At 48.9% G+C, this 25,889-nt stretch overlaps 1 protein-coding gene across 1 annotated transcript in view; it reads left to right on the top strand.

Moving 5' to 3' along the window:
• The window catches only part of NMNAT2 (nicotinamide nucleotide adenylyltransferase 2), a 109,781-nt gene that overhangs the window by 69,450 nt on the left and 14,442 nt on the right, over positions 1–25,889 (top strand). The window contains exons 2-8 of the mRNA XM_019737988.3: positions 6,775–6,863; positions 7,657–7,724; positions 10,260–10,338; positions 13,520–13,646; positions 15,136–15,216; positions 16,349–16,393; positions 20,382–20,458. Coding sequence (XP_019593547.1) covers positions 6,775–6,863; positions 7,657–7,724; positions 10,260–10,338; positions 13,520–13,646; positions 15,136–15,216; positions 16,349–16,393; positions 20,382–20,458 — 566 coding nt within the window. The remainder of the gene's footprint in view (positions 1–6,774; positions 6,864–7,656; positions 7,725–10,259; positions 10,339–13,519; positions 13,647–15,135; positions 15,217–16,348; positions 16,394–20,381; positions 20,459–25,889) is intronic.

The following is a 25,889-nucleotide window of genomic DNA, read 5'->3' as shown; positions in this document are numbered from 1 at the left end:
AAGAGATACATAGAGCGGGGTCTGGGAGCGTCCTGATCGTCGGAGCCTCAGTCCCTGTGGAGTTGGGGTGTGTCACCCTCCCAGTGTTGTATTCATCAGCCCGGAAGCTCTCTGAAACCCTTACTAGTGGGGTTCTTATGGAGGCTTCCGCATGTAGGCATGAGCAATGATAAACTCCATTTCCAGCCATCTCCCCTCTCTGGAGGACGAAGTGTGGCGGAGCTAAAAATAAAGGCCAAGCATCTAATCATGACGTGGTCTTCCTGGTGACCAGGCTCCATCCAGGAGCCACCCGGAGTCACCTCATCAGAACAAAAGATGTTCCTATTGTTCTTATGACTCAGAAATGTGTGAGGGCTTTAGGACCTCTGTGTCAGGATTGAGGGGAAAAACACGTTTATTATCTCCTAGTTTTGGAAGTGCTAAAATCAAGGTGTGCTCTTCCCGGACGCTCTAGGGGAGAGCTGCCCCTGGCCTTTTCCATCTTCCAGAGGCCACCTGCATTCCTTGTCTCGTGGCCCCCTCCTCCATCTTCAGATCTCTCTCTGCTCGAGTCGTCACGTCTACTCTGAGTCTCACCTTCCTGCATTCCCTCATTGGTTACATGGGACCCCCCTGGATAATCCAGGATAATCTCCCTATCTCGCTGTCTTTAAGTCAAGAGACATCTTCAAAGTCCCTTTTGTGTAAAGGTAACACATGTTACCAGGGACTGAGACGTGAACATCTTTCGAGGGCTGTTATTCAGCCGGTCACACCAACCATCGCAGTTTGCTGGAGACTAAAACGTCTTCCAGGTCATGGAACTTTTTGCGCTAAAACTACGAAAGTTCTAAGCAAACCTGGACAGGCCTCCTTAGCAAGGGGGCCCTTGTTCAAGGAAGATATTTTTACTGACTCGTGGGGAAGTAGAGAGAGAAAACGAACACAAATAAGAAAGCTGGGAAGGAAACAGTGTTTTTCCAATAACAAAAAGGAACCTTCTGTGCCTAATGTTCTCCCCTTGTTTTACTTGATTAAAAAGCAAAGCTATTTACTGGATAAACTCTATTACTTCAAAGTCTGGATTTTTCCTAAATAAGAAACCTGTATGGAGAACTTGGATTCAAAATGGTTCGTGGTTTAAAAAGTGTGGAACAACAGACTTGTAGTTAAAAATAGAGCCTGATCCCATGCAAATGACAGGCCTGTCACCTTAATGTGAAGCCACAGTGGGTTTTCTACATCATGGATCCTCTTCGTATTTTTATTCCTTTTTCTTTACCTTCCATTCTACCATCCCCCCCACCCCAATCTACCCACCCACCCAGTTATATTTAGTATTATAGTCTGTGGGTTTCTAAAATAATTCTCTCATGTGTTTTTGAGTCTCACTGAAGGGAAACTAGTTCATGTCATATTATTACATATATATATTTAGCTTGCTATTTCTGAAGAAATAAATAGAAAAAAATCTTTTTCAACAATGGGTGAATTCCAAGAAGCTTGGAGCCTGGTTTCGAAAGGAAGGGGGACAAGAATCTGGGGAGCTTTTTCAGGGTTTGAATGGAGGCCAGACTTCCGGGGTGGCACATAGCGGCTGGGGCACAAGAAGGGTTCACCCCTGCACGGTCTGTCAGTAGTGACAGTTGTGGAGGTGAGGGTCATAAATCATGTCCCAGCTGTGAAGACAAAGGGACTCGGATTCTCCCAAGCTGGAGGCAGTGGAGCAAATCAGATCAGCAGTGGTGAGGAAGAGACTGTGCTTCTCTGTGTGACGCGGTGACAGCCAGTTCAGGGTTGTAAGCAGAAGGGGCTGCAAAAAGCCATACAAATGGATGAAAATTCAGGAACTAGAGGAAATTCAAGCATGCAAGGGGTTCTGGGAAGCATTTGTCACTGTCTCTGGTGAATTCAGACAGCCTGAGGCACGTGCAGTGGAGGTGGGGGCAGCGGTGGGAGTTGACAGATGGTCAAGAGAACCGGACTCTGTGTCCAGGGGAATATCTCAAGGTTACAGGGCTTCTCTGTGCAAGAGTCCGCTCAGGGACCTCAGCCTCATCCCCACGGCATCCAAACCCAGCCCACCTCTTCTGCTGGTCAGCCACTGGCCACACAGACTGGGCACCCTGTCATCCCCTCGGGAAATGCAGCTCCTGTCACATGCCTTCCTGAGTCAGAAAGACAGGGCTAAGAAGCTGTCTTTCACGGAAGAAAATAATTGTGCTGCCAAAACCTCAAGGGACTTTGTATTTCATGCTTCTCTTATAGTTACGGGTAAAGGGTCTGAAGGAAACGAGAGGCCATTGTGCTGGAGAATGCACATGCTCTCCCCCATTTTTGCTGAGGTGTGATGACAAGCATTTGTAGAGGGTTGGCTGGGGGGAGGGCAGGCGGCTCGAGGAAGAGCAAAGCTCATTGCTCCCTGTGGAGAGTAAGTCCATAATGAGCCTGCATTTATTACAGGGGCCCTCAGCTCACTCAGCTAAGGATGTCTAACGAATGGCACACTGGGCTCCTGTGGTCCCACCCCCAGATCAGCATCAGGGACAATGCTGCCCTTCCCTACTGAGTTCAGACTCAAGTCAGAATCTCGCTGGAAAACAGACTTACAGCTTAGGCTGGACAACTCAAAGAGCGAGGACCTGGAATGATCAAGCAGATAGACATCCAGTAATTAGATGTCTGCCCTGCCCTATAGATAGGTCATAAAAAATTATTTCTGGCAATCACTCTTATTATGGGCAAGGCCCCAATTAAAATTCTTTAAGAGAGAGGTAAAAGTTCCTCGTGAGCCTGCAGGGTCGATTGCCTTTAACTCAACCCACAAGCCATCGTAGCACACCTTGGGGAGGTCTTTTTTGAACCCCTTCGGTCTCTTCCTTTATTACCCAGTGCTTGATCTTTCTGAGACTTCTAATGTTTACAAATCCTGACCACCTTTATGTAATTCTCAAACAAGGAAAATTCAGTCAGCTCCAGCTGTGACTACAACTCAGAAGGGGTGGTTTCTAACGGCAGCTGAAAAGGAAAAATTGAGTTAGTATGGATGCCCTGACCCCAGGGTTTCCTCCCTTAGCTCCCTGGAAGAGGAGACCAGATGAAACACATCAGCTGGGTTCACTGAATAGCCTGGAGGCAGACGAGGCATGTCTGTCTCGTGAATTATTATTAGTGGACACATAATCTATGTTTTGTCCGTCTTGGCTGGTGGGTCCAGCTCAGGCTGTCAGGAAAGGAGATTTACCTGGATCTACATGGACTGGAATGGGTTGTGAGACACCCATTGTGGATGTCAATCGTCAAGTGGATCGTCAAGGTACCAAGGGCAGGACACAGCAGTGCCACTGGCCACCATAGGCTCTTCTTCTGGGAGCATAGGAGCCAGGAGGGTAGACCAAATGCAGGGCAGGTCGGAACTGAGTGTAAAATATTAGAATGATTTGGCTCTGCCCCTGGGGGAGAGGTGATGCACAAAAATAAACCACATCTTGGGAGGCCCGGCATGAAATTAAATTCCAGGGCTGCAGCTATAGCTCTGCCAGTGGGCTACTTGCCAATGTGCGGAAATGCCCTTGTCATGCAAAGTGGAGGTGGTGGGGGAGGAGAGCTTCTTCTGTGGATATCCTAGCACTGTAGGGGCTGCGTCACCTGTCTTTACTTCCTTGTTACTCAAAGTATAGTCTACAGACTTGCAGCGTTGGTCTCCTCTGTGAGCTTGTTAGAAATGCTGAATCTCAGGCAGGCCCAGGGGTAGGGTGAGGCCAAGAAGACCGACCCTCTCCAGTGCAAAATTTAAGGAGTCACTCCAATATTCGGTAATCAAGATAAGTAATATTTTAAAAAATAAAAATTAAGGTACAAATTCCACCATGAACCAAATATCATTTTCAAGGACGACAGGATCTGACATATCCTGCCCCTCAGATATTTGGAGTGCAAATATTTTCTCCCAGTCTGCACCTTGTTCTTTCACCCTCTTAACAGGGTCTTTTACCGAGTAAAAGTTTTAAATTTTGTCAAAGTCCAATTTATTGTTTTTTCTTTTTTTTCTTTTATGCGTCATGTTTTTGGTGTCACGTCTACGAGTTCACCAATAGTTCACCAGTCTTTGGGCCCAAAAATTTTCTCCCATGTTTGCATCTAAAAGTTGTATAGTTTTACATTTCACATAATTTAAATCTATGTTCTCTATTGAATTAACTTCTGTATAGTGTATGAGATTTAGGTGAGGGTTGTTTTTTTTCTTTTTCTATAGTTGCCCAGTGGCTCCAGCACCATTTGTTGAAAAGATTATCCTGCCTTCATTGGATTGTTTTTTGTGTCTTTGTCAAAATTCAGTTGGCCATACTTGTGTGGGGTTATTTCTAGATTCTCTGTTCCATTTTATTGATTGATGTGTCTATCTCTCTGCCAGTACCTCACTGTCTTGATTACTGTAGCTATAGAACAAGGCTTGAAATTTGGATAGATTGATTTTCCCACTTTATTCTTTTTTCAGAAAGGTTTTAACTATTCTAGTTCTGTTACCCTTCCATGTAAATTTTAGAATTATTTTGTCTGTATTTACACCAAAAAATCTTGCTGGGATTTGGACAGGAAATGCATTAAATTTATATACCTATTTGGGGAGAATTCATACCTTTACAATGTTGAGTCTTCTAATCCATAAACATGGTATGTCTCTACATTTATTTAGGTCTTCTTTGATTTCTGTCATCAGCATTTTGTAGATTTTAGCATACAAATTCAGTATATATTTTATCATAATCATACCTAAGTATTTCCACTTTTTGAGTGGTTATTAGTGGTCTTGTATTTTTTATTTCAATTTCTGCATGTTTGTTGCTGGCGTATAGAAATACAATTAATTTTCTTATGTTTACCTTATATCTTATGACCTTACCAAACTCACTTATTCTGGGGATGTCCTTAGATGTCTTGGGATTTCTAGGTAGACTGTCATGCTATGTGACAGTAGAGACAGTTTTTCCCCCCCTTTTTTGATCTCTGTGTCTGTTATTTTCTTTTCTTGTTTTATTGAGCCAGATAGAACTTTGAGTCCTACGTTGAATACCTGTGGTGAGTGAAAACACATGTCCTCGCCTTCTTCCCGATCTTAGGAAGAAAGCATTTAGCCTTTTGCAATAAAGAATGATGTTTGCTGTAGGTTTTTATGGATGTCCTTTATCATGTTAAGGATATTCCTAGCTTTCTGAGTTTTTACTGTGGGGAAGGAAGAAATTTCTTCTACCCTTCTCAATTCTACGCCCCAAACTCAGACCTTGCCCTGTGTGTCTCTTCATCTGGCTGTTGATTCATCTCCTTAAAATCCCTTGTAATAAATCAGTAATCTAGTAACTAAATGCGTTTCTTGGATTCTGTGAGCTGCTCTGGCAAATTAATTGAACCCAAGGAGGAGGTCGTGGGAACCATGAAACTCTACAACACAAAGAGTGAATCTTAATGGAAACTCGGCTTATCGTGAATAACAATGTGTCAGCATATGAGCTCATGAAGTGTAACAAATGTGCCACATTCATGCAAGATTTGATGTAGAGGAAGTCGTGTGTGGGGGGGAAACAATGAGAACGGGAGGGGCTGAGTATACAGAACTCTATGTACTATCTGCTCAGTTATTTTATAAATCTAAAACTGTGCTAAACAATAAAGTCGGTGAATTATTTTTTTTTTTTTAACTTTTTTTTATTTTTAAGTGTGTTTTTCCAGGACCCATCAGCTCCAAGTCAAGTAGTTGTTTCAATCTAGTTGCAGAGGGTGCAGCTCACAGTGACCCATGCGGGGATCGAACCGGCAACCTTGTTGTTAAGAGCATTGCACTCTAACCAACAGAGCTAACCGGATGCCCAAAGTCTGTTAATTATTGAAAAAACAAAGAGATTTCACATTAAAAGAGAAAGCAACTGTGATGAAAATTATTTTTGTTTTAAGAGAGCGAGTAGCAAGGCCATCCTGGGCCCTTACTTATAAACTACACAGCCCACCTTGCTACGAATCCCATGTTTGCTTACAGAATCCCTCACCTATAAAATATATCCATGCCTCATTTCCTCAGAGGAACAAGCTAAGGCCCTGTTGGATTTGTACAATGAACCCCCTTGGAAATAAGAGGACCACAATTTTTATCCACCTTCTTAGGTTGCTGAATTTTTTCATGAAAATGAAGCTGGGTATGTCTGGTAAATTTCAAAAAAAAAAAAAAAAAAGCAGCATCACAAATTCCTTCCTAAGGAAAAAAAGCTTTTTCTCTCTCTGAACTTTTCTCAACCAACTGTAATGACGGTTTTTTCGTTTGATGTTAATTCTCTCTAATTACGTAGCAGGCCCTTTAAATTTGTTTTGGTGGTTTTTCTCTTCTGAGTAATGAAATGAGGCAATCAGCCTACCTTTCATAACATAAAAAGGCTGCTGCTTCTTTTCTTTTTTCATTTGTAATTACTCCTGCACTTTGGAATTTCTGCAAGTGATCACGGCTCATCTAGGGAGAGACTTGTTTTAAACCCCACTAAACCACTGGCTCATCCAGCACAGGACCTTTAACACTGGATCAATCCCCTCGAGTTCTAAATCCTTTTGCTTTGGGGGCTGCAATCTCGTTCCGCCACCTTTTGAATCACCGACTTTGAATGGTTGCTTTTGCAAGTTGGCACTTTCTATTTAAATGGCAAGAAAGGTGGGAAACAAGCCTTCCAGGGCTGAATGTATTGATTTCAATGATTACCTTTAATCCACACCTTTCCTGTTTGTAATGTGTGGCTTTCTTCTCTTAATTAGAAAGAGCCAGAGACTATCTGCACAAAACTGGAAGGTTCATTGTGATTGGCGGGATCGTCTCTCCCGTCCATGACTCTTACGGAAAACAGGTGGGTTCCTCTTTTGCCTCTCTCCTCCCTCACCTCCCCTTCCTGACCTGATGGCTTCTCTGGCAACAAATTGCCCCACTGCCGTTTCTGCTACAATTCCTGGAAATGCAAAATGCCTGGTAACAGCTGTGCTGCTTCCCATCTCTGGACCACAGTCTGACCTGAGCAACTGGGTGTTGGGCTACAGCTGGAAGGAGGAACAGCTGCCCACAACCAGGCCACCGCTCATGGTGCCAGGCTCAGTCCAAACTCATTAAAAGAGGAGCAGGCACCCCTGCTGAAGGCCAAGTGTGACTTGGCACGGATGTCCAATTAGTGGCTGTTTAATGGGCTAGGCAAGTCCTTCCTGGGATTTTAGGAGAAAAAAAAGTCTTATAGCTTTTATACTCTGATTTAAAATTCATTTCCCTGCCCCTCCCTCCCTGCCACATGTCCCAGAAAAACGAGGAGCTCTCGCAGGCATTCCCCTTCCTCCCCCAGAAACAACTTGGTGGGCTCCGGAGGAGGTCACCTAAGCCGCTAGATTGAGCCGTGTTAAGCCTCATCTCCCTGCTGGGCACACTGGCTGCTCCGTTGCGAGTGGCTACTCCACACACCCTTCCTTCTTTTCCTTTCCCCTCTGCCCCTCCATGCCTGTCGGTGTGACAGATGGACAAGTAAAGGGGTCACACCCTCATTCCCTGTCACCACTGAAAAATGGCTGCACTTTTGTAGTGGGCTGACGTGGGATGGTGTTTTGGGGAGGCTGTGGCGAGCGGGTGGATGTCTCAATGGCTGCGTTGTTGCTTCCCAGGGCCTCGTGTCAAGCCGGCATCGTCTCATCATGTGTCAGCTGGCCGTCCAGAATTCCGATTGGATCAGGTAGGGCTGGCCTGAGGCCACCAGAGGCAGGTGGCCTTGGGACTCACTGGGGGTGGGTGGAGAAAAAGGATGGGTGCCAGCAGCAATTTGGACCCTGTGGGTGTGAGGAGGCGATATGAGCCCTGCTCAATAGCAAAATTAAGCTGAGTGGATGTACAAATCAAATTGGCTTTATTCAAAGATTCGTGAATTGGGCAGCATCCCGTTTAGCATATAGAATGGAGCGCCAAGGAGCTGTACAGAATGGAAGGTTTTTACTGGCAGAAGGGGAGGAAAGAAGGGATTGTTCGGGCTTAGGGAACTTACCTGTGGGGGATGGGAGGAGTCTGTCAGGCCGCTTACCTCACTAGAGCTGACCAGGAAATTCCAGACTGACTGGTTAAAATTACACTGCTGGGAGAGGCGGAACTGCAGTTAGGTTAGGTATTAGGTCTTGGTTCGGAGATGTGGCCTTAGCACAAGTTACTTCACTTTGCGTCTGTTATCTTTTTTTTTTTAACAGCCCCACACAGGCCATAGTTAATAGACCTTCTGGGGTGGCCCAACTGGTAACATTATTTTTTAACCAAGCTACGGGGCCCATGAAACGACCAGGGGAGCTCTCGGTGTTTCTGAATACTCCAGCTCCTTTGCATCCAGGAGTATTCTTGGAGCTTCCAAACATTGGGTTTGGGGTGAGGCATGTCCAGAAAATCCAGAATGCCTTTCTACTTTTATCTCCACTCACTTCCATGATCTCTCAGTGCCTTTCAGGACACGTTCCCTGGACTTGGCTATTTCCCTTTCCTGAACTTAGGGTCTCTAGGGTACCACACCGACCGTCGGAGAGAGGAGTGGAGGGTGAGGGCTCATTGCCTTGTCCTCTGACATGCCTCTAAAATGGCAGGCACCGTTAGCACTCGGCTTGCAGTGTAATTAAAGCACGCTGCCACTAATTAGGCCCCCCGAAGTTCCTACAGTTATAATTTGCATGAGTTGATGACGTTTTTATAAAATAATAGCACATCATTTGTACTGTAATTTTCCCCCACGGAAAAATAAGAAGCGCCTAGAGGTTTCCATGAAAGGAGGAAAGTGAAGGAACGCTGATGACCTTCGAATGGGGGATGCAGAGAGTTAGCGGAGAGGAGATGGGGTGGGCGGAAATGAGAGCAGTGAACGGAGGCGACAGTGGCAATTGCACAGCGATCCTTGCCAGTTGTGGGCAGTGATCTGTGTGAGAAGCACATGCCCCCAGCAGACTTTCTCATCCCCTCAAGATATAGATTAGGTAGCGAGACAGCCGCCTTTTCACAGCGGAGAAACAGGCCCAGGGAAGTCAAGGGGCTTGAGAGTGAACAGCCCTTGTGTGGTGAAGCCAGGCATAGAAATGAGGCCTCTTAGTGTTGGGATTCATGATCTCCTGGGGAAAATGGGGTCCAGTGGGGAAAATGCTGGGTAGGAGGCTGTTACGGGTTGGATGTAAAGAGAAGATTCTGAACTGATTCCCTCGTTCATCGAACACATATTTACTGAGCACTGACTGCCTACCTTGCACTGCTCTAGGCACTAGGAAAATCAGACTTCTGTACAGAAATCACTGTGGAGGCTCAGAGCTAGCTCTAGAGATGGAGGCTAGGCATTGGCAGGGCCTCTGGAAATGGGGGAGCCTGTTTGGCCACGTCAGGTATCTGCTCATTTCAGGGGAGGGGTGGTCAGGGAGCGGGGTGAGCGAGGCGCAGGGCAGGCTGACTTTCTAAGGGTTTCCAGTTAGTGAGATCCCATCTCTGGGAACCTTAGGTGTGTGTGCATGGCAGGAGGTGGGCAGGGAATGCTTAACTGCTAAGAAAATGTTGAGAAATATCCCAATTTAGCAGCTCATTAAGTTTGCAATTAAGGCTGAGAGCTGCATCAGTCTGGGCTGGATCCTGGCTCACTTCACATCCTCATGTGCAGGAGGGTTTGGCCAGCCTTCCAGGCTGACTGCCGTGCCCACCCCTGCCTGCAAGACACCCCTCTGGGCAGGAGGGCAGACAGGGACAGATCCCTGAGCTCAGGTAACTGCAGCCACCATTAGATGAGGGCCTGGCTCTCACAAGCCTGTAAGTTCCAGAGGAGAATTCCCATTTTGCAGGTAAGAATCAGAGCAAGACACTGTAATAAGCACTTTACATATAACGGTCATTGAACCCTTCTGATAACCCCACAAGAGAGTCACTGCTGTTATTCCCATTTTACAGATGGGGAAAGTAAGCACCAAAGGATCACATAACTTTCCCAAGGCCCCTCAGTGGCACGTTCTGGGGCTGGGGTTAAACGTGGGCAGACCAGTATCAGCATCTCTGCATGGAAGCCCATGCTATACACCTTTCCTTATACAGAGGGGAAACTGAGGCTCAGGAAGGTGTTTCAAGCCCAGGTTTTACCTGATTTGAGATCTAAGTACATCGTATGACCAGGTCTGCTAAGCTCCCTGAGCTGTGGTCTTTGGAGGGAACCAATAAGGAAAGCGTGTGAGACTGGAAACAAAGGAAATGCTCTTTCCAATTCTGTCAGGGTGGACCCCTGGGAGTGCTATCAGGACACCTGGCAGACGACCTGCAGTGTGTTGGAACACCATCGGGACCTCATGAAGGTGAGCTGGGCCATGCTGAGGGGTGGGTGGGCCACAGAAGCCAGGCAGGCCGAGGAAAGGGAGCTGTGTGTCCCCTGACCTGCTGCAGTTTCCGGTTTCTCGCCCCCTGTGGGGGAGACCAGCATGAAGGAGGGCGGTGAATCAGGAACCCAGAGCAGCACCAGGGGCTGCACCTGTCTTGCTCCTCCTGCTGGATCTCACCTGGGGCAATTTTCATCTTCTGGTGGCAAGTTCAAGGCGGGAAGAAGGGGACCACAGGCAGAAGACTTTAGAAAGTGAGGCGAGAAGCAGACCAGGCAAGAAAGCAGAAGGGAGGGGCTCTGGGAGGAGGTGCAAGCAACCAGGTCCTCCTGTCCCACCTGTTTGGGACCCAATGGTGCCTTCATTCCAGCACAGGATGCTGTGCCGAGGACGTGATACCTGCCAGTCACTGTACCGTCATCCCCACTCATCTCTCCTCCCACGTGCCCCACAGGCAGTGTTCTAGTCCCTGTTGCATGAGTGAGTAAAAGGAAGCACAGAGAGCTGAGCCCATGTATCTGAGGACACACAGCGACTGCTTAGTGAACACAGAGGGGAACCCGGAGCTTGCGGCCCAACTGCCGTGACTGAAGAGCTGGTTGCCAAGTTAGAATGGGTTCCACACCAGCCAGTGCAGACAGCACCCTTCACAGATCAATCCCAACCCATGGACTCCCATGGTGACAGGATGAAAAGCAGTGCAAACGATAGCAAGAACCCCAACCGACCAAGACCAGAAGCAATCAATCCTGCTCTCCTCCTCCGACCCTGATGAGGGGCCCTCCCAGCCCCAGACAACAACCAAATGGCATGTTCTAACACCGGGAGTGCCTCCATCCCAGCCGTGTTTTCTGTCCCGGGGTCTGTCAGGATCTTCTCCTTGGGGAGCTGTCGGCAGCCCGTGATCACCCCATACCCCACAAGCCGTGCAGCCACGCTTTGTTCTAAAAGATGCGGAGCCTTAATGCTCTAGACCATCCAGGCGGTCAAGCACCAGAGAAGTTGGCAGACTGGCCGGCTGTGACTTCATCTGTTAAGTTTTTCCTTCGTGGAACAGAAGAAAATATAGCTCCCTTCTCTCCACTTTCAGGACCCTTTACACACATCCTGAGTCTTTTTCCATCCCCCTGAAAGGGCTGTGACGTAGGGTGACACCTCTGTGCTGGTCTCCACAACAGCAGTCATAAGACATCCCATCTTACTAAGGGTGTATCAGTCAGGATAGGCCAACATACGCTGTGGTAACAAACATCCCTAAAACCTCAGTGGCTTCGCACAAGTTTATTTCTCACACTACATGCCAGCTGGGGGGGGGGTCGTCTGGGGACCTGTGCTCCTTCTAGTCACACAGGAGCCTCAGGCGCCATGACAGAAGGGTGGAACCAGGGACCCTGTAGGCATGTCTGAGCCCTGACTATACCAGCTGTAAAGCCTGTATACCGTTTTGCTGTCTAAATGCCCGGGCTTCCCGAACCCTCCCTCTGTTGCTCATGGCCAGAGGCATGAGTCTGTGCCAAAGAAGCTTGGCCGGGAGCCCCAGCTGTTGCAGCAATGGGCACAGATGGGCAGAGAATATAGGTCACCACGGCCCCCTGCCTTGGAGCAGAAGCTTGCAGTAGCTTCCTAATAACTCTCCACCTCCCCAGTCTTAGCATCAGGCCCGTGTTCCTGGCATGGAGAGTAGACCTTTTGGAGAGACAAGCATGGGGCTTAAGATGTGACTCAAGGCTATGTACTGAACGTGACAGCCCACGGAGCGCTGATGAGGGCCGAGAGCGGCATGCAGCCCATTCTCTTCTTCCCCGGCACAGAACAAGTCGAAAGGGACTAACGATGCATGCAGCAAGAGGAAGAGATTCCTGCGCTACCAGACCAGTTATTAAGTGAGAGTGTGGCATTTTCTTTCCCGGAGGTGACATAAAACTAGAAAAGAGGCAGACTGTCCCTTCCATTCCATCAGCCACAGCTGGACAGAAGGTCCCACAAGCAGGCTGAGACGCCCCCGGTGGTACCCCATCTCAGCTGGCTCCCAGATGTGACTCCTCCTGTCAGGACTATTAACACAAGTGACATATTACCCCAAAGGCAAATGCCTGCCCTTCCAGGGCTCAAGACTGACATGGCGCTCTGCCTGCAGCGTGGCTCACGGGAGAGGTGCCTTCGGAGGGTCACCCAGCCCTGGGGTTTGGGGGTAGTCTGGCAGCAGGACCCAGTAATCCAGAAAGGATGGTGGGTGGGGGTTGGATGCTGGCTTTCAGGGAAGGGACTTTGAATTAGCATTGGCTCTGGTGAAGGTAAATAGATTGGAAATTCATCCTTTGTTTCTGTTGCCCAATAGTTACTGTCCCCTCACTGCAGGCAAGGGAGGTTGCTTCTGTGACGAATGCTGCGTTATCTGCTCTTTTCTGCAGCGCTGGAGAGAGGCAGCGGGCCAGATAACACAGGACAATGGTTAATACACACAGAATTTTTATTGGGCGCTGGAATGTGTATTCACACTGGTGAGGAGTGCCCAGAACCCCGCCCACCCTGCTGCAACACAAACATCCTGCCTGCCTGGCACCGCACTCTGGCTTGGCCCTGCCATTGGCATCTGTGGCCTGGAGAGGCGGCAGGTGGTGATAATGCCTGGTGTTTGTATGACCTTTTCCAAGCTTACACAGCTCTTTTGCAGGCATGACCTAATTTGAGCCCCATGAAGCAGGCAGGGACGGCAGGTATGCACATTAAATGGAAGGTTACAACATCAGCTGCTGTGTACGAAGGTCCTGCCACGTGCCAGACACTCTATAGGCACTTTGCATATGCTCACTAGTGTAATCCTACGGCGATCCAGAAAGGCAGCCTCTCTACGCCAAGTTCAAGAGAAATTAAGTAATGATCCAAGGTCACACAGCCAGAGGGGACAGAGCTCAAACTGAAACCTTGGTCTGTGTGCAATGCCATATCCCATGCTTTACCCACGGAGCTATCCTGCCTCCTGCCAGCCCAGGGTGGCACGCAGTGCAGCTGTGTCCAGAACCCACCCCCAGTGTTCTCTCTCGGCCCCAGGGGGCCTCACCATAGTGGACAGCAGATGAGCATTGGAAGATGACAGGGACACGTTTTTCATAAATTTCTTGGGTAATGACGCTGACTCTGCACTTCTCGCTTTCCCTAGCGCGTGACTGGCTGCATCCTCTCCAATGTCAACACACCGTCTATGACGCCTGTGATCGGACAACCCCAAAATGAGACCCCCCAGCCCATTTACCAGAACAACAACGTGCCCACCAAGCCTACTGCAGGTAGGGGGACATTGATATAGAAATAGTGGTTCTCAAACTTCTGAATCACCTGGAAGGCGTGTTAAAATCCCAACTGCTAGGCGCCACCCCAGAGTTTGATTCAGTAGGTCTGGGAGAGGGAGGAGAATTTTCATGTTTAACACGGTAATGCTGATGCTCTTGGAGAAGCCTTAATATATAGCATCAGAGAGAAATAGTCACAATCAGAGACAGAGACACAGAGTGACAGGGTGATGGTGTGCATTCTTCTTCTGCATTTAAATGGAAATATAATTGCCTTACCTGGGAATTAAAAGTACACAAGGGAGCATTTTTCTGTTTCTCTTCCAAGAGCATTGAGGATCTTGCCCAAGGTCACACAGTGAGGAAGTAGCAGGGCCAGGAGTCTGCATCCAGAATCCCACACTCTTTGCCACCTCCTCAGTGACACAGAGCAGGGGGTCCCCAACAATACCTAGTACTGTATGCCCGCTTGGTGCTTTACAGGGGTCCTAATTCAATGCAGTGATTCTGTGATAGAGATATTAGGTTCCTATTTACACGAGATTCAGAGAAGGTAAGTGATTTGCCTAAGGCCACACAGCTGTAAAGTAAAAGAGCCAGAGTTCATATTCAGAACTGTCTGGTTCCAAGGTCCATGTTCCTGCTAATATTTTCTTTCAGGCCAATTGCAAGAGACAGATCTTGGTGTTACTTTTCAAGCCTAGAGACCATAAGCTATTATGTCATTAGTCTGTTATAAACAGGATAATTCATAAGGAAGAGCCAGAATTTCATAGTTTGCATACAGCTGCATGTGGGGGTTTCAGAAAAATGTTCTGGATTAGAGGCTGGAGAGATTATTGAAAACCAGATCCCTCTCAGCCAAAGCAGGGTTATTCTAAAGACCATCTGCATGGGAAGGAATGCTTCAGCCGGGCAGAAATTATTCCAAATGAATTTGTTGCATCAGGCAACATCTCCTTAGATCTGGGTATTAGTATTCAGTGATGAGTAAATGCGCTTGATATTGAAAAATGAAAAAACAAACAGCTTACGTGCCTTTGAAGCACAGAATATAATCCAGCTGATGTTATGCAGACATAGCTGCATAATACACATTTGAGAAAATGGAAGAAAATAAATAATATACCAGGTATGTCAGTGGTGGTTATCTCCAGGGGTAGGATTAGGGGTGCTTTTCTGTTTTCCTCTTTATACGTTCTCCTCTTCTATATTTTCCAATTTTTCAACCGCGTAACAAACATGACCGGATAATGAAATCCAGTCTGGCTCAGAATGCGTGTGCCTGGGACTGTGAATGAGAAGAAGGAACTTTCGCTGTCATATTTCTGTTCTTTCTCTCTACCCTCCTTCTGCTGCCCACTACCTCCCCCGCCCCCTCCATTGCACCCCTGTTGTTGACAGTGGCCCAATGCCAGGCTGACACGAGTGTAAGTTGTGAGTGGTTCTCTCCCTCTGTCCCTGTCTGTCTTGCTTTCTCCCATAGCCAAGATCTTGGGGAAGGTGGGAGAAAGCCTAAGCCGGATCTGCTGCGTCCGCCCGCCCGTGGAGCGCTTCACCTTTGTGGGTAAGGGAGTAAGGACCTTTGTTCCCAGTCCTGCCTCTTTTCTTTCCGCCTTCCCTCCCCCTGCACCTGCTGTGGGATGACCATCAGGTAAACAGGAATGTCACTAAGCCTGCAGTGCCAGTGCCGAGCTATTATGGGAGCCCAGAGGGCACCACCAGCCTGGCCCAGGGCTGCCTGGGAGACGTCACTCGGTGATGGGCTCACTTCCCGCCCCCCACAGAATGTGTCTACCTGCCTACGGGTTTTCAGGAGACCCAGACCCTCCCTCAGCTCCTTCCAGCTCCAGCAATGTCTACTCCTGCTGATAGGAAAGAGCGAGATTTCTTAGCCTGATTCCCTGTGTTTTGGCTGTACCCTCAAGCGCTCAGCATGGATGAGACTATCCTAGTCCTGGGGCTCTTTCAGAGTCCTCAGATTCATCCCTGCAGATGAGCTGGAGGTCTATAGCTCATTCCTTACATTTTTGGGGACTGACTTCTGCCAGTTCGGAGATTTCCAACTTCAGGCATCTTGAGAAGGAACTAAGAGGGGCGGATGAGGAGGGAGGGAGGCAGGGGACCAAGGTGGCATCTCTGTGGCCTTGTGCACACCAGGCATCCTCGTGCAGGCATTGCACACTCCAGAGCACCCCTCAGAGGCTCTTTCACACCTTCCTCGGACTCTTGCTGCAGTCCGCCATGTGAACAATCTCAGTGTGCTCGGTTTTGCTCGTTCTTTCAACCAGGTAACCGCTAAGGAGCAGGGCCACCTCCTTAGGACTCAAAGCTGTCTCCTTAGGTTTGGAGGACGCTGCTCTTGTGGCCAGCCTCCCTCCAATGCAGAAGGAAACAGAAGGCGCTCAGCATGAGCATGTGTGTGTGAGCGGCCCTGGCTCTCCAACGAGCCTGTCTGATTCTGACAGTCCCAGAAATGTGACGTCCACCCTGAAGGAGAGCCAGGCTTTCTCCCTTTAGGCTGGACTGTGCTGTCCATTCTCTCTGAGATGCCCTCTGTGCAGGGCGACAAGCGCACCCCCGACTCCCACCCGCCCCGCCCCATCCTATACTCCTTCCAAGGAGTCCCAGGTGGGCTGCGTGTAGGGTACCAGGAAGTCGGGGCCCTAATGCTTCTGCGTTCCCTCTTTCCTCCCTAGATGAGAATGCCAACCTGGGCACGGTTATGCGGTACGAGGAGATAGGTGAGTGCGGCTGGCAAAGCAGGGCATTGCAGCCACCTGCCTCTACCACGGGCTAAGTGGGAGAGGGGAGAGGCTTGAAAACCCTGAGTCATGTTTACCATAGGGTCTCCTCTCAGAAGAATGATTGCTCCCCAGCTAAGACCATAGTCTCAGTGATCCCCTTTTTACACTTCCTAACTGGACGCATGCCCGTTCCCAGGAGCTAGGCCTGGATCCTTTGGCAATTTTCCCTTCAGAGTCTCCTGTGCCTTATTCACAAGACATGGAAGTTGAGCTTCAGTGCCAGCCAGAGACCCTTCTTTTGCCCACAACAATGAGCAGGAGGCAGAAGACCCTCCCTACCTCACCCACCCTTCCCCCCCCAGGCCCCAGGCCTTCCTGATCGGAGGTTTTGCTCTCTTGGAGACAAGACAAGGAGCAGAGAGGGAGCTGAAAGCCACCTCCACAACCTCTTTGCAGCCTTGGGCAGAGGCTGAGGCATCTGCGGCCCAGGGCCTCCTAGGCCCAAGGCCAGAGCAGGTGGGGGCAGTTACATGGGCCTTTCAGATGGGAAAGAGCTGACCTACCTGAGGAAGGCAGCTAAGTCCTGGGTAACTCTAGGCAGCAAACCAGAAAACAGAAGTCTTTCCAAGGTTCCAGAGGGGGTGATAGACACAAGTGGGAGACACAAGTGTCTGAAGCTAGAGAAAGAGCAGACTGAGTCCAGAATGTAGCTGGAGTTGGCACAGGTACCAGGCGACAAGGAGGGTCAGTGACAGGCCCTGGATCTCTAGGATGAAAGGCAGCAGACATGTTCAATCTGCAATGTCCTGCTGCAGTGGCACAGCAGGTCTCCCCTTCCTGGTATTTCTCTGTCTAGGGCTGGAGGTCATCGCATTAAAAACAAAACTAATGAGTACTCAAAACTCCTGCCTTTCTAATTGTTTCACTGTATTTTAAGATCCTTTATTTACCAGCACATCACCGAGAGCCACAAAAAGCGGCCCCTGGTTTTCTCGTTGCTCCTGAAAGCAGGCAGGAGCGGTTCAGGTTCCACAGCCCTAAACACGGAGAAAGGCAGGATGGGAGCAAAAGCCCTCCCTGCACTTCCCCGAGGTTCCACACCTGGCCAGGAACTACCTTGTTGACCAGCCGAGCTCAGAGCAGTCTTCAGACTTTTAACTGAATCACAATGCATATTCCTCTCCTTCCTTGTTCCAGAAGGAATTTACTGTGGCCAACCTTCAGCCGTGACCTTGTTTACCTTCCCAGCACCCAGGGCCATCCCTGCCATAGGGAGTGCCCCCTCCTACAGAGAGGTAGTGCCAAAGGGTATTTGCACAGGGCACTGCTGTGTGCCCATAACTCCCATAGTTATCTCTGCAGCCTTGGGCTGGTCAGGGCTAATGTTAGTCCCATCTTACTTTCAGAGAAAGGAAAGCTGGGTGGCCACAGCTGTCAGGATGGATCAATGGCCTGGCCTGGCACAGGTGGTGGCTGCCTCTGTGCACAGTGGGAGCTGGAAAAGGCCGCAGGGCCTGGGCTTCACATAGCACAGATTCCTGGGTGGGGAGGGTGGCGGAAGAGCACTGATTCTGGCTGCTGGCTCTGGATCCCTGGATGGGATGAACTGGGGAAGGAGGGGGTGGGATGCAGAGGAGGTGGGAGAGAGCTGCCCTGCTTCCAGACCTCTGTGTTGTGAGGTCCTCTGGCTCACGTGGTCTCTTTTTGCAATCCCCTTGCACATTTCACGAGAAGGAAAAAGCCATTATTCTCCTAGCTCAGTTAGCATCTAGGCTTCATTTGCATGTTCTTAACCAACTGACTGCGCCTGGGCAGGTGGGGGTGGGAGATAGCTGCCCCAGACCCAAGGCTTTGTGGCTGGAAAGGTCGGCTTTAGGCTCGTGTAATAAACCAGGAGAAATGACTGCTGCCCTCCAGTGGCCACACGGGGGATCACAAGCCCTGCTAGAACCTCTGGTCTGTGACAAATGATCTACTCAGATCCTGCAAGAAAAAGTGGAGACCCCATTCTTTAACTTTCTGTGCTGGGCTTAAAAAAACAAACAAACAAACGAAAAACATTACACACGAATGGGAAAGTGAGTCTCAGACTGGGGAATAGTAAAGAGGCTCATTTTCATGGCTGTAGAGCAGTTTCCCAACCGACTATGGACATTTGGGAACGGATGATTCTGTGTTGTGGGGCCTGCCATGCGTTGCAGAATGGTGGGCAGCATTCCTGCCCTCTAAGCGCACCCCTCGCCCCAGTCTTCACAACCAGAAATGTCTCCAGACATTGCCAAGTTCTGGAGACAAAATAGCCCCCAGTTGAGAACCACTGATGGGGAGGGAGCTGAGGGCCAGCACATCCTTTGGACACAGCCGCTAATGGAGCTTTTAGGTGAGCAGAGTTCCAGGGCCTCAGCCTTTCAACAGAGAACTGACCTGGACAAGTGGGGCAGAGGAACATAGGATCCCAGGAATGAGCTTGGTCTGGCTCCTCTCAGCCATACCAAGGCTGGTTCACGTCCACTGGTGGGGAGGTGGGCAGGTAAATGGTAATTCCCTGGCATAACGTGGAGGCAGGAGGCACCACTGACTAGGGCAACCCTCCCCCAGGGACCCCATGCTATAAGAGCAAAGGCCATGGCAGCCAGCCCAGCCAGCCCCGAAGGCTCTTACACAGTCTGCCCGCATGGCCTCTGTGGTCAGCTTCTCCGTTGTTCACTTATTTAATACGTCCTGAGCACCTACTGTGTGCAGGTCACTCTGCCAGGCCCTGGGGATGTAAAGATACATTAAGGTCCCTGGGCATAAACAGATCAGTAGGCTAGTATGACATAGGGGAGAGAGGAGGAGAGAGGAAGAGAGAGGAAGAGAGAGGAAGGGACAGGAGGGGACAGGAGGGGACAGGAGGGGACAGGAGGGGACAGGAGGCAGGAATACTTAGGAGTCAGACCCCAGTGTCCCATGGGGCTCCCTGAAGATAATCTGCCCAAGTGTAACAATGAGTCTGTCGTCAGCCCAGCAGCCTTCCCCTGAGCCATCTGGAGACTCCTGCAGCCGGGACAAGCTCACCATCTGAAAGTCCTTGTCAGGGCCCTGGTCTAGCTATGGGGGCTAAGGCAGGCAGGGCTGCCGGCCAGCTCATCCTCAGGGTCCTGGGTGGGGCCGTCTCACTGTTTCAGACAGGACACCCACAGCCACGGCCTCTTGATGGAGGGCCTGGGATGGCTGGGAACTAAGCACACCACCCTGACTCACAGCCCTGCTAGAGGTTTCTCCCCTGTGGTTCCAAGAATCCCAGATTCTCTTTTCCCCATTGCTCAGTTTTAATGAGCGAGTCAGTTTGCTGCCTGTTTTAAACCACGATGGGCCTCAGTGGGATAATTCAGAGTGGGCTTAATGAGGAAAGAAAAACAACTGACAAGCAGGAAGTGTGCCTGGGAGTCAGAGGGGGGTGCTCAGTGTTTCTCGTCAGGCCCTTGACTGAGGGCAGTGGCCATGTAACGGGAGGACATCTGATGAACTCAGCTACTACCTGGTTACACTCAGTGTCCCCCCTGACTCTCCCCATCACGGGAGCAGTTCCCAGGTAAGGCGCAACAGCAGACAAGCCTTGAGTTTGATATGGAGAAAAACAGAGAGGGGCCCTTAGACCTTAGACAAGGCACATAGATGGCTCAGGTTCTATTGGGGTGACCAACCATCCTGGTTTAACACAGAAAGACCCGTGTCCCCAGGAACCGCACTGTACTGGGTGAGCCAAGACTCTCCCTGAATAAGTAATTCCTCCCATAGGGGACAAGGGGTGGTCTGTAAAAGAGCCTGAGGGAGAGGTGAGCAAAGCTTTCTGCGTTGCACACGATATGGGGCAGGGGGGCCTGGAAGATGGCACTGGAGCCCCAAGGGTGGGAGACTGCTATGTGCATCGGGGAAGAAGGCTGAGTCGCACGTTTCCCAGGTCTTCACTCACTCCCTGTGCAAACTTTGTCCCCCTCCTCAGAGCTGCGGATCTTGCTGCTGTGTGGCAGTGACCTGTTGGAGTCCTTCTGCATCCCAGGGCTCTGGAACGAGGCAGATGTGAGTAGCAAGGTTCCAACACCTCGTGCAGCTGGCGTGGGGAAGGATGGGAGGGGCTGTTGATTTTGGCCTTTGGTCTTCCCTCTCCCCACAGCCTCCCTCCCCAGCCTGCGTTCCCTGCCACCCATGAGCTCTCAGGAGGACAGTCCATTCACATCTCTAGGGAAGAAGTTCTCGCCTACCCTCGGCTTTACCTCCTACCACATTTTCACACTCGCTCTTCCTCATGCTTGTAAAGGCTGTGGGGAAAAAGCAGTGAGTCAGAATACCTTCTCCCAGCAGTGCTTGGGGGTGGTGTGTTTGCTGCCACTCGTGCTGGTGGCAGGAGGTGGGGGACAGAGGAATAAAAAAAAGTGTTTGCCCTTTTGAATGATTGTGTTTTGCTTTCCTTTGATTCCCTTTGAAGAGGTAGTAAATCCCATCCTAGAATCCCCTCAACAGGAGAACGGGGGCGAGAGGGGAGGAGTTAATGGCAAAAGGTCAGTAGGATCATTCTGGCAATTGACTTGGGATAGAGGGAACCATGAAGTTCAACTTACACCACTTAGAAGCTTAGTGGATGTCTTTTGTTTAGCTGACTGAGATGGTCTTATGCCAGCTAAATTCATAAGCTACTCACCCTTCATACATACATTCCTTCTTGTTCTTTCATTAATTCATTCATCTACTAGCCAGGATTAATGCTGGTTTCCAATCCTATAGTCCTATGGAAGCTAGAGTCAGAGCAGTAATTCCAGACCTATGTAGTGCTTTTAAAAAATTATTATTATTAGCTTTCTGTGGACTGTGCAAATTACTCAACCTGGACCTCAGGTTTTTGGTTTTTTAACCTATAAAATCTATAGAATGTTGCCTGTAGCAGTCTGAGATTTTAAAGAAATATACAATATAGTCCCTGGCCCTAAGTATTAGGTGGCAAGATGTATGCGTATGAAATTTTTCATGTACATATGGGGAGAGAAAGAGAGAGAGATCCTTTAGTATCAGACTCAAGATTCCAGTTCTACTGCAATACACCTCATGACAAAATATATTCTGAGCATCAGTTTTTCCCACCTCTAAAATGGGTATAATAATGGTACCTACCTCCTAGGATTTTGGGAGAATTAAGTGAGATTGTCTATGTAAAGTGCCTAGCCCAGTACCTGACACACAGTTACATACGATTTACCTGAACAGAGAGATGTACACATAGATATTCCAGGTGAAGGGCATACAGGCTAACATGCTGTGGGGTAACCAAGAGGGGAAAGGGAGTCTCAGGGAAGCAAATTACACTGTGTAGTCCTTTCATCTCCAGCCCTGAACGATTTCCGGCAGGTGACATTCTAAATCCCCTTTCAGTTCTGGATTAGGAGGCTTAATTAACTTTTACTTTCCACTCTACTTCACAAGGTGCCTTAAAATTAAAAGGTAATGCAGGAAAAGTTCAGTACAAGATCTCGGCAAAGCTCTTTCAAGAACCCAGGCAAATCCGGGCGATTGCCTGGGGCCCCTTCCCATGGGGAGACCCGGGCAAGTGGGGGGAGGGGGTGGAATTAAGTCAGCAGCCAGGAAAGTGTAGGGCCTCCTCTCAAGGGCAGACCCAGGCTTTTTGGAGCCTGGAATGTACACAGTTGGGGCCCTGGAAGCACGGCCAGTCCTTTGTTCCTCCCGTTTAGATTGTTGACTGCAGTCCTCTCAATTCTCTCCAAAATGGCTGCCCTTGATGTTGTCAGAGCTGACACTTGAAAACTAGAAAAAAGAGGCCCCGGGCCTCTTTTCTTCCAGGTGGTCCCTGGTACTAAAATGACATGTTGGTGAAGACAGAAAAAAACTGAGAAACCAATAGTTGATTGACGGGGAATGTGCTAGTGGAGGTGACGTGAGGCCCTTATCTACACAACTGTGTTCCCACTTGGCCAATCCGGAGGTCAGGGCACCCAGCCTGGCTGCACCCAGAGGGCACAACAGCTCTGGCCAGCGGGGGATTGGGGTGAAGCAGACACTCAGAGCTTGCTCCAGAGTGCTTTCTAGAGCTTAGAGCTCTACCTCCCAACACCCAGCCGGCCAAATACCCGGTCCCTTGATTCAATCCACAGCCAATCTGTGAGGTCCTTAAAATCATGGCGTCTGAAGCAGAGGCAAAAAAAAAAAAAAAAGTATATATATATATATATATATATATATATATATATATATATATATATATATATATATATACACTTTTTTTTTCCCCCCAAGGAGCTGTTTCCTTATATAATGAGTGTGAATGTCAGCCCACAACACAGGTGTGCCAGGAACATCCCGTTTAATGTATTTAAACCAAATTAAAATTCAGCACCAATCTGTATCCCACAGGGCTGATAAGAAGTTAACCTAAATCATGACCAACCAGCAGAACCTGCGAGACAGGCTCTCGTGTGCCCTGAACATGAGGATTGATTCACGGGGGTCCCCACAGACACCTCTGTTCGGGCCTTCGTGGTCCCCTGAAGTTGGTGGCTTCGAGCCCACCTAGGGCCAGGACTCCTGGCTGAGTCTGGAAGCCCAGCGCTGGGCTCCACCCACCTATGATCACCAGGCCCCATTTCTTTCTGAGGTTTTGACCCTAGGGTGATGTCTGGGAGGGAGGGGGGAGTGGGTCTCACAGATCCCTAGCTTCTTTCTAGTATTGGGGTGGAGGGAGACAGCAAAAGCTCTTCTTTTTATAATATTCTGGTGGTGTCTTCCCTATTTTCTCTCCCCTCCTTGGGACATCTAGTGAAATCTCTTCACTGAGATTAAAGCCATTGATTTCAAAACATTCTGTTGTCTGCCCTGCAAATTCCTCCCATAAAGGGTCTAGTTCTCTGCTAGAAATAGGGTTGGGGTTGGACAAAGGGCAATGTAGAAAGCAGGAAACTAGTTAGTAACTCAGTGAATTAAGTAGCCCAGGTCTAGAAAAGGAAGGTCTTTCTTTTAAGACTGGGTATAGGCTGAGCCCTGCTTATTCTACTAGAATGTTCTGCCATCTGGGACTTGCCTGCAACTTCAGTTTCTAACCAGGACGTTACCATGTATCAGGCATGTGAGAGACTTGCTTCTACCCCAGGTTTCCATTCATTCGTTCAGCTCTTGTCAGAACACACTTCTCTTTGTTACCTGGTGTCCTAGGTGATATGTGTTGGCCAAGACCTCTGCTCGGGGGCTGAGCTCGAAGCCCTGAGTCTGCCCATGACTAAGGGCAGGAGAGCAAAGCTTCTTGGAAAAGTCCTAGGTCCTGGCTTTGTGTTCCAGCCTCCCATGTCTTCTCCAGGACCCTCAGAACAAGGCAGGAGAGAAGCCACGAGTTCAAACAAGTTGCAGGAGAAATGGAGGCCCCTCTACCCTTCTGTAAAGAAAGCTCAAGGGAAGTGTGGAGCAGTCCTGCCCCCACCCAGGCTGGGAAGCAGCTGACACAGTCTGTTCTACAGAAGGACTACCAGGGCCTCTTTTGGTCACAAACTCTCTGAGTCTGTCATGCGGGATTCAAGTCCCGCTCCCAGCACAACAGCACAGGATATGGTGAGGCCGAAAAGGAACACCAACGGAGCCATGGATGGGGGATTCATATCACTATATTCTCGATAGTGGCTGGTTGAGACACAAAAGCAAACATCTGCCAGTACCCCAACAGGGGTCTTCCTGCACCCCAGTCTCTCTAGCGGGCTGGAGAGACACACAAAGCAGGAGCCACACAATCCGCAATCTGCCGGTTTGCTAACCCTACTTGCTAGCTGCAATCTGCCATCCACTTCTCTGCCCACCAACCAACCAACCCCTTGCTAGCTGCAATCAGTGCTTGCTAGCTCAGCCATGGCAGTTATATTAGTGGCCAATGGCTAACTGGTTACAGCTGATGGCCAACTAGTTACAGCTGATGGCCATCTACTACCCAAGCCAGGACCTTTCCATGTGAGGCTGAGAGCTTGGAAACTGCTCTCTGGGGCTCTGTCCCCACAGAGTCACTCTTGCTCTTTCTTTTGCTTTGGATTCCTGAACCAATGCTCTTCATCCCGATATCTAATGACACAACTAAAGGGACAACCCCACCCCCACCCAAACACATCCCATGGGCATTTCCTATTAGGCACAAAGATCCATTAACCCACAGAGAATTCTGACCTCCTCTGACCAGTGACACATCCCTTCCCCTGACAGCCAGCTGCTGGAAAATTCCATATGCATTCATCAAGTTTCTCTCCCTAGGATACAAAAGAGCTGCCTGTGTGTTCTGGCAGTTGGCATTTTCATTCTTGATTTCTGAGAAACCAAGATTCAGGTTCTTGGAGATCAGGATTTTTGAGTCCAGATTCAGACTTACTTTGGAGATAGGACCCAGTCCTCCTAGCCTGTCCCATCCTTGGACTTTTTATTAGAGAACTGGCCTCCCCCAGGGGACCTGATTTTTGCTGTGTGGCTTCCTGACATCAGCACCAAAGCAGGTGTCCAGTCCTGGACCAAGGTCTGTGGGAAATCCAGGCCAAGGGCTAAAGGGTCCACCTCAGACAGATTTGAGCAGGAAACTTTTATACTCACTCCCCTCCCCCAGACAAAACCTGTTGTCTAAGGACCTTATACTTCCAGCTGCTTTGTCCGTCATGTTATAATGGAAGGCAGTCTGGCAAATTAATCCTGATTCAAATGTTCTTTCCTTCCACCAATCTTGCAACTAATATTTACTGAATGCCCAGTATGAACACAAGGCCACGTTATTTGTCCTTGAAGCACTTGCAATCTAAAAATATCTTACTTTTTATGATATTCCCTATAGTTCACGAAATAAAACATGTAAAAACTTTAGAAGAATTTTTGAACCTAGTAGGCACTCAATAAATGTTGGCTGTTATGCATTCCTTGGTTTTAAAGTATTTATTGAGTAGCTACCATGTGCCAGACACCGTTCTCAGGCTGGAGGAACAGAGAAAACAAAATAGATCAAATCTGCGCCTGTGTGCACTTTCCTTTCTATTGGAGTGACAGACCATAAACACTTGCATTGTTTCTCGCTTGACCCCTAGAACATGAATCTCTATTCCCATTTACAGGTTTGGAAACCAGGACTCACATGGTTTGTGACTTGTCCAAGACCACATTGCTATTGAATAGCAGAGCAGGACTTTGCATACATCTTTAGATCCCTCGTCCAGATAAGACAGACAAGTGAGAGAAATGGCATATAATTCACAGCAGGCAGCACTTGAACTGGGCTTTGAATGATGGGCAGGATTGGGTTAAGTGGGTGGAAAGAGAAGGGCTTTTGGGGTTGAGAGAAGGCTGTGAAAGATCAAGTGGTGAAAACAAGACCTTTTGGGGGAGATTGTTCTGGCTGGTTGAAATAGAAGGTTTATCTTGGGCTTTATTTGGGAAGCTTTTGAGTTTTGTAGCAAGCTGGCAAAATCATGAAGTTTAATGATTAAATACATTAGCC

This window comes from Rhinolophus sinicus, chromosome 11 (genome assembly GCF_057876585.1).
Source record: "Rhinolophus sinicus isolate RSI-liver-muscle chromosome 11, RSI-T2T, whole genome shotgun sequence".
Lineage (NCBI taxonomy): Eukaryota > Metazoa > Chordata > Mammalia > Chiroptera > Rhinolophidae > Rhinolophus > Rhinolophus sinicus.
This window is presented reverse-complemented; position numbering and strand designations above follow the sequence as displayed.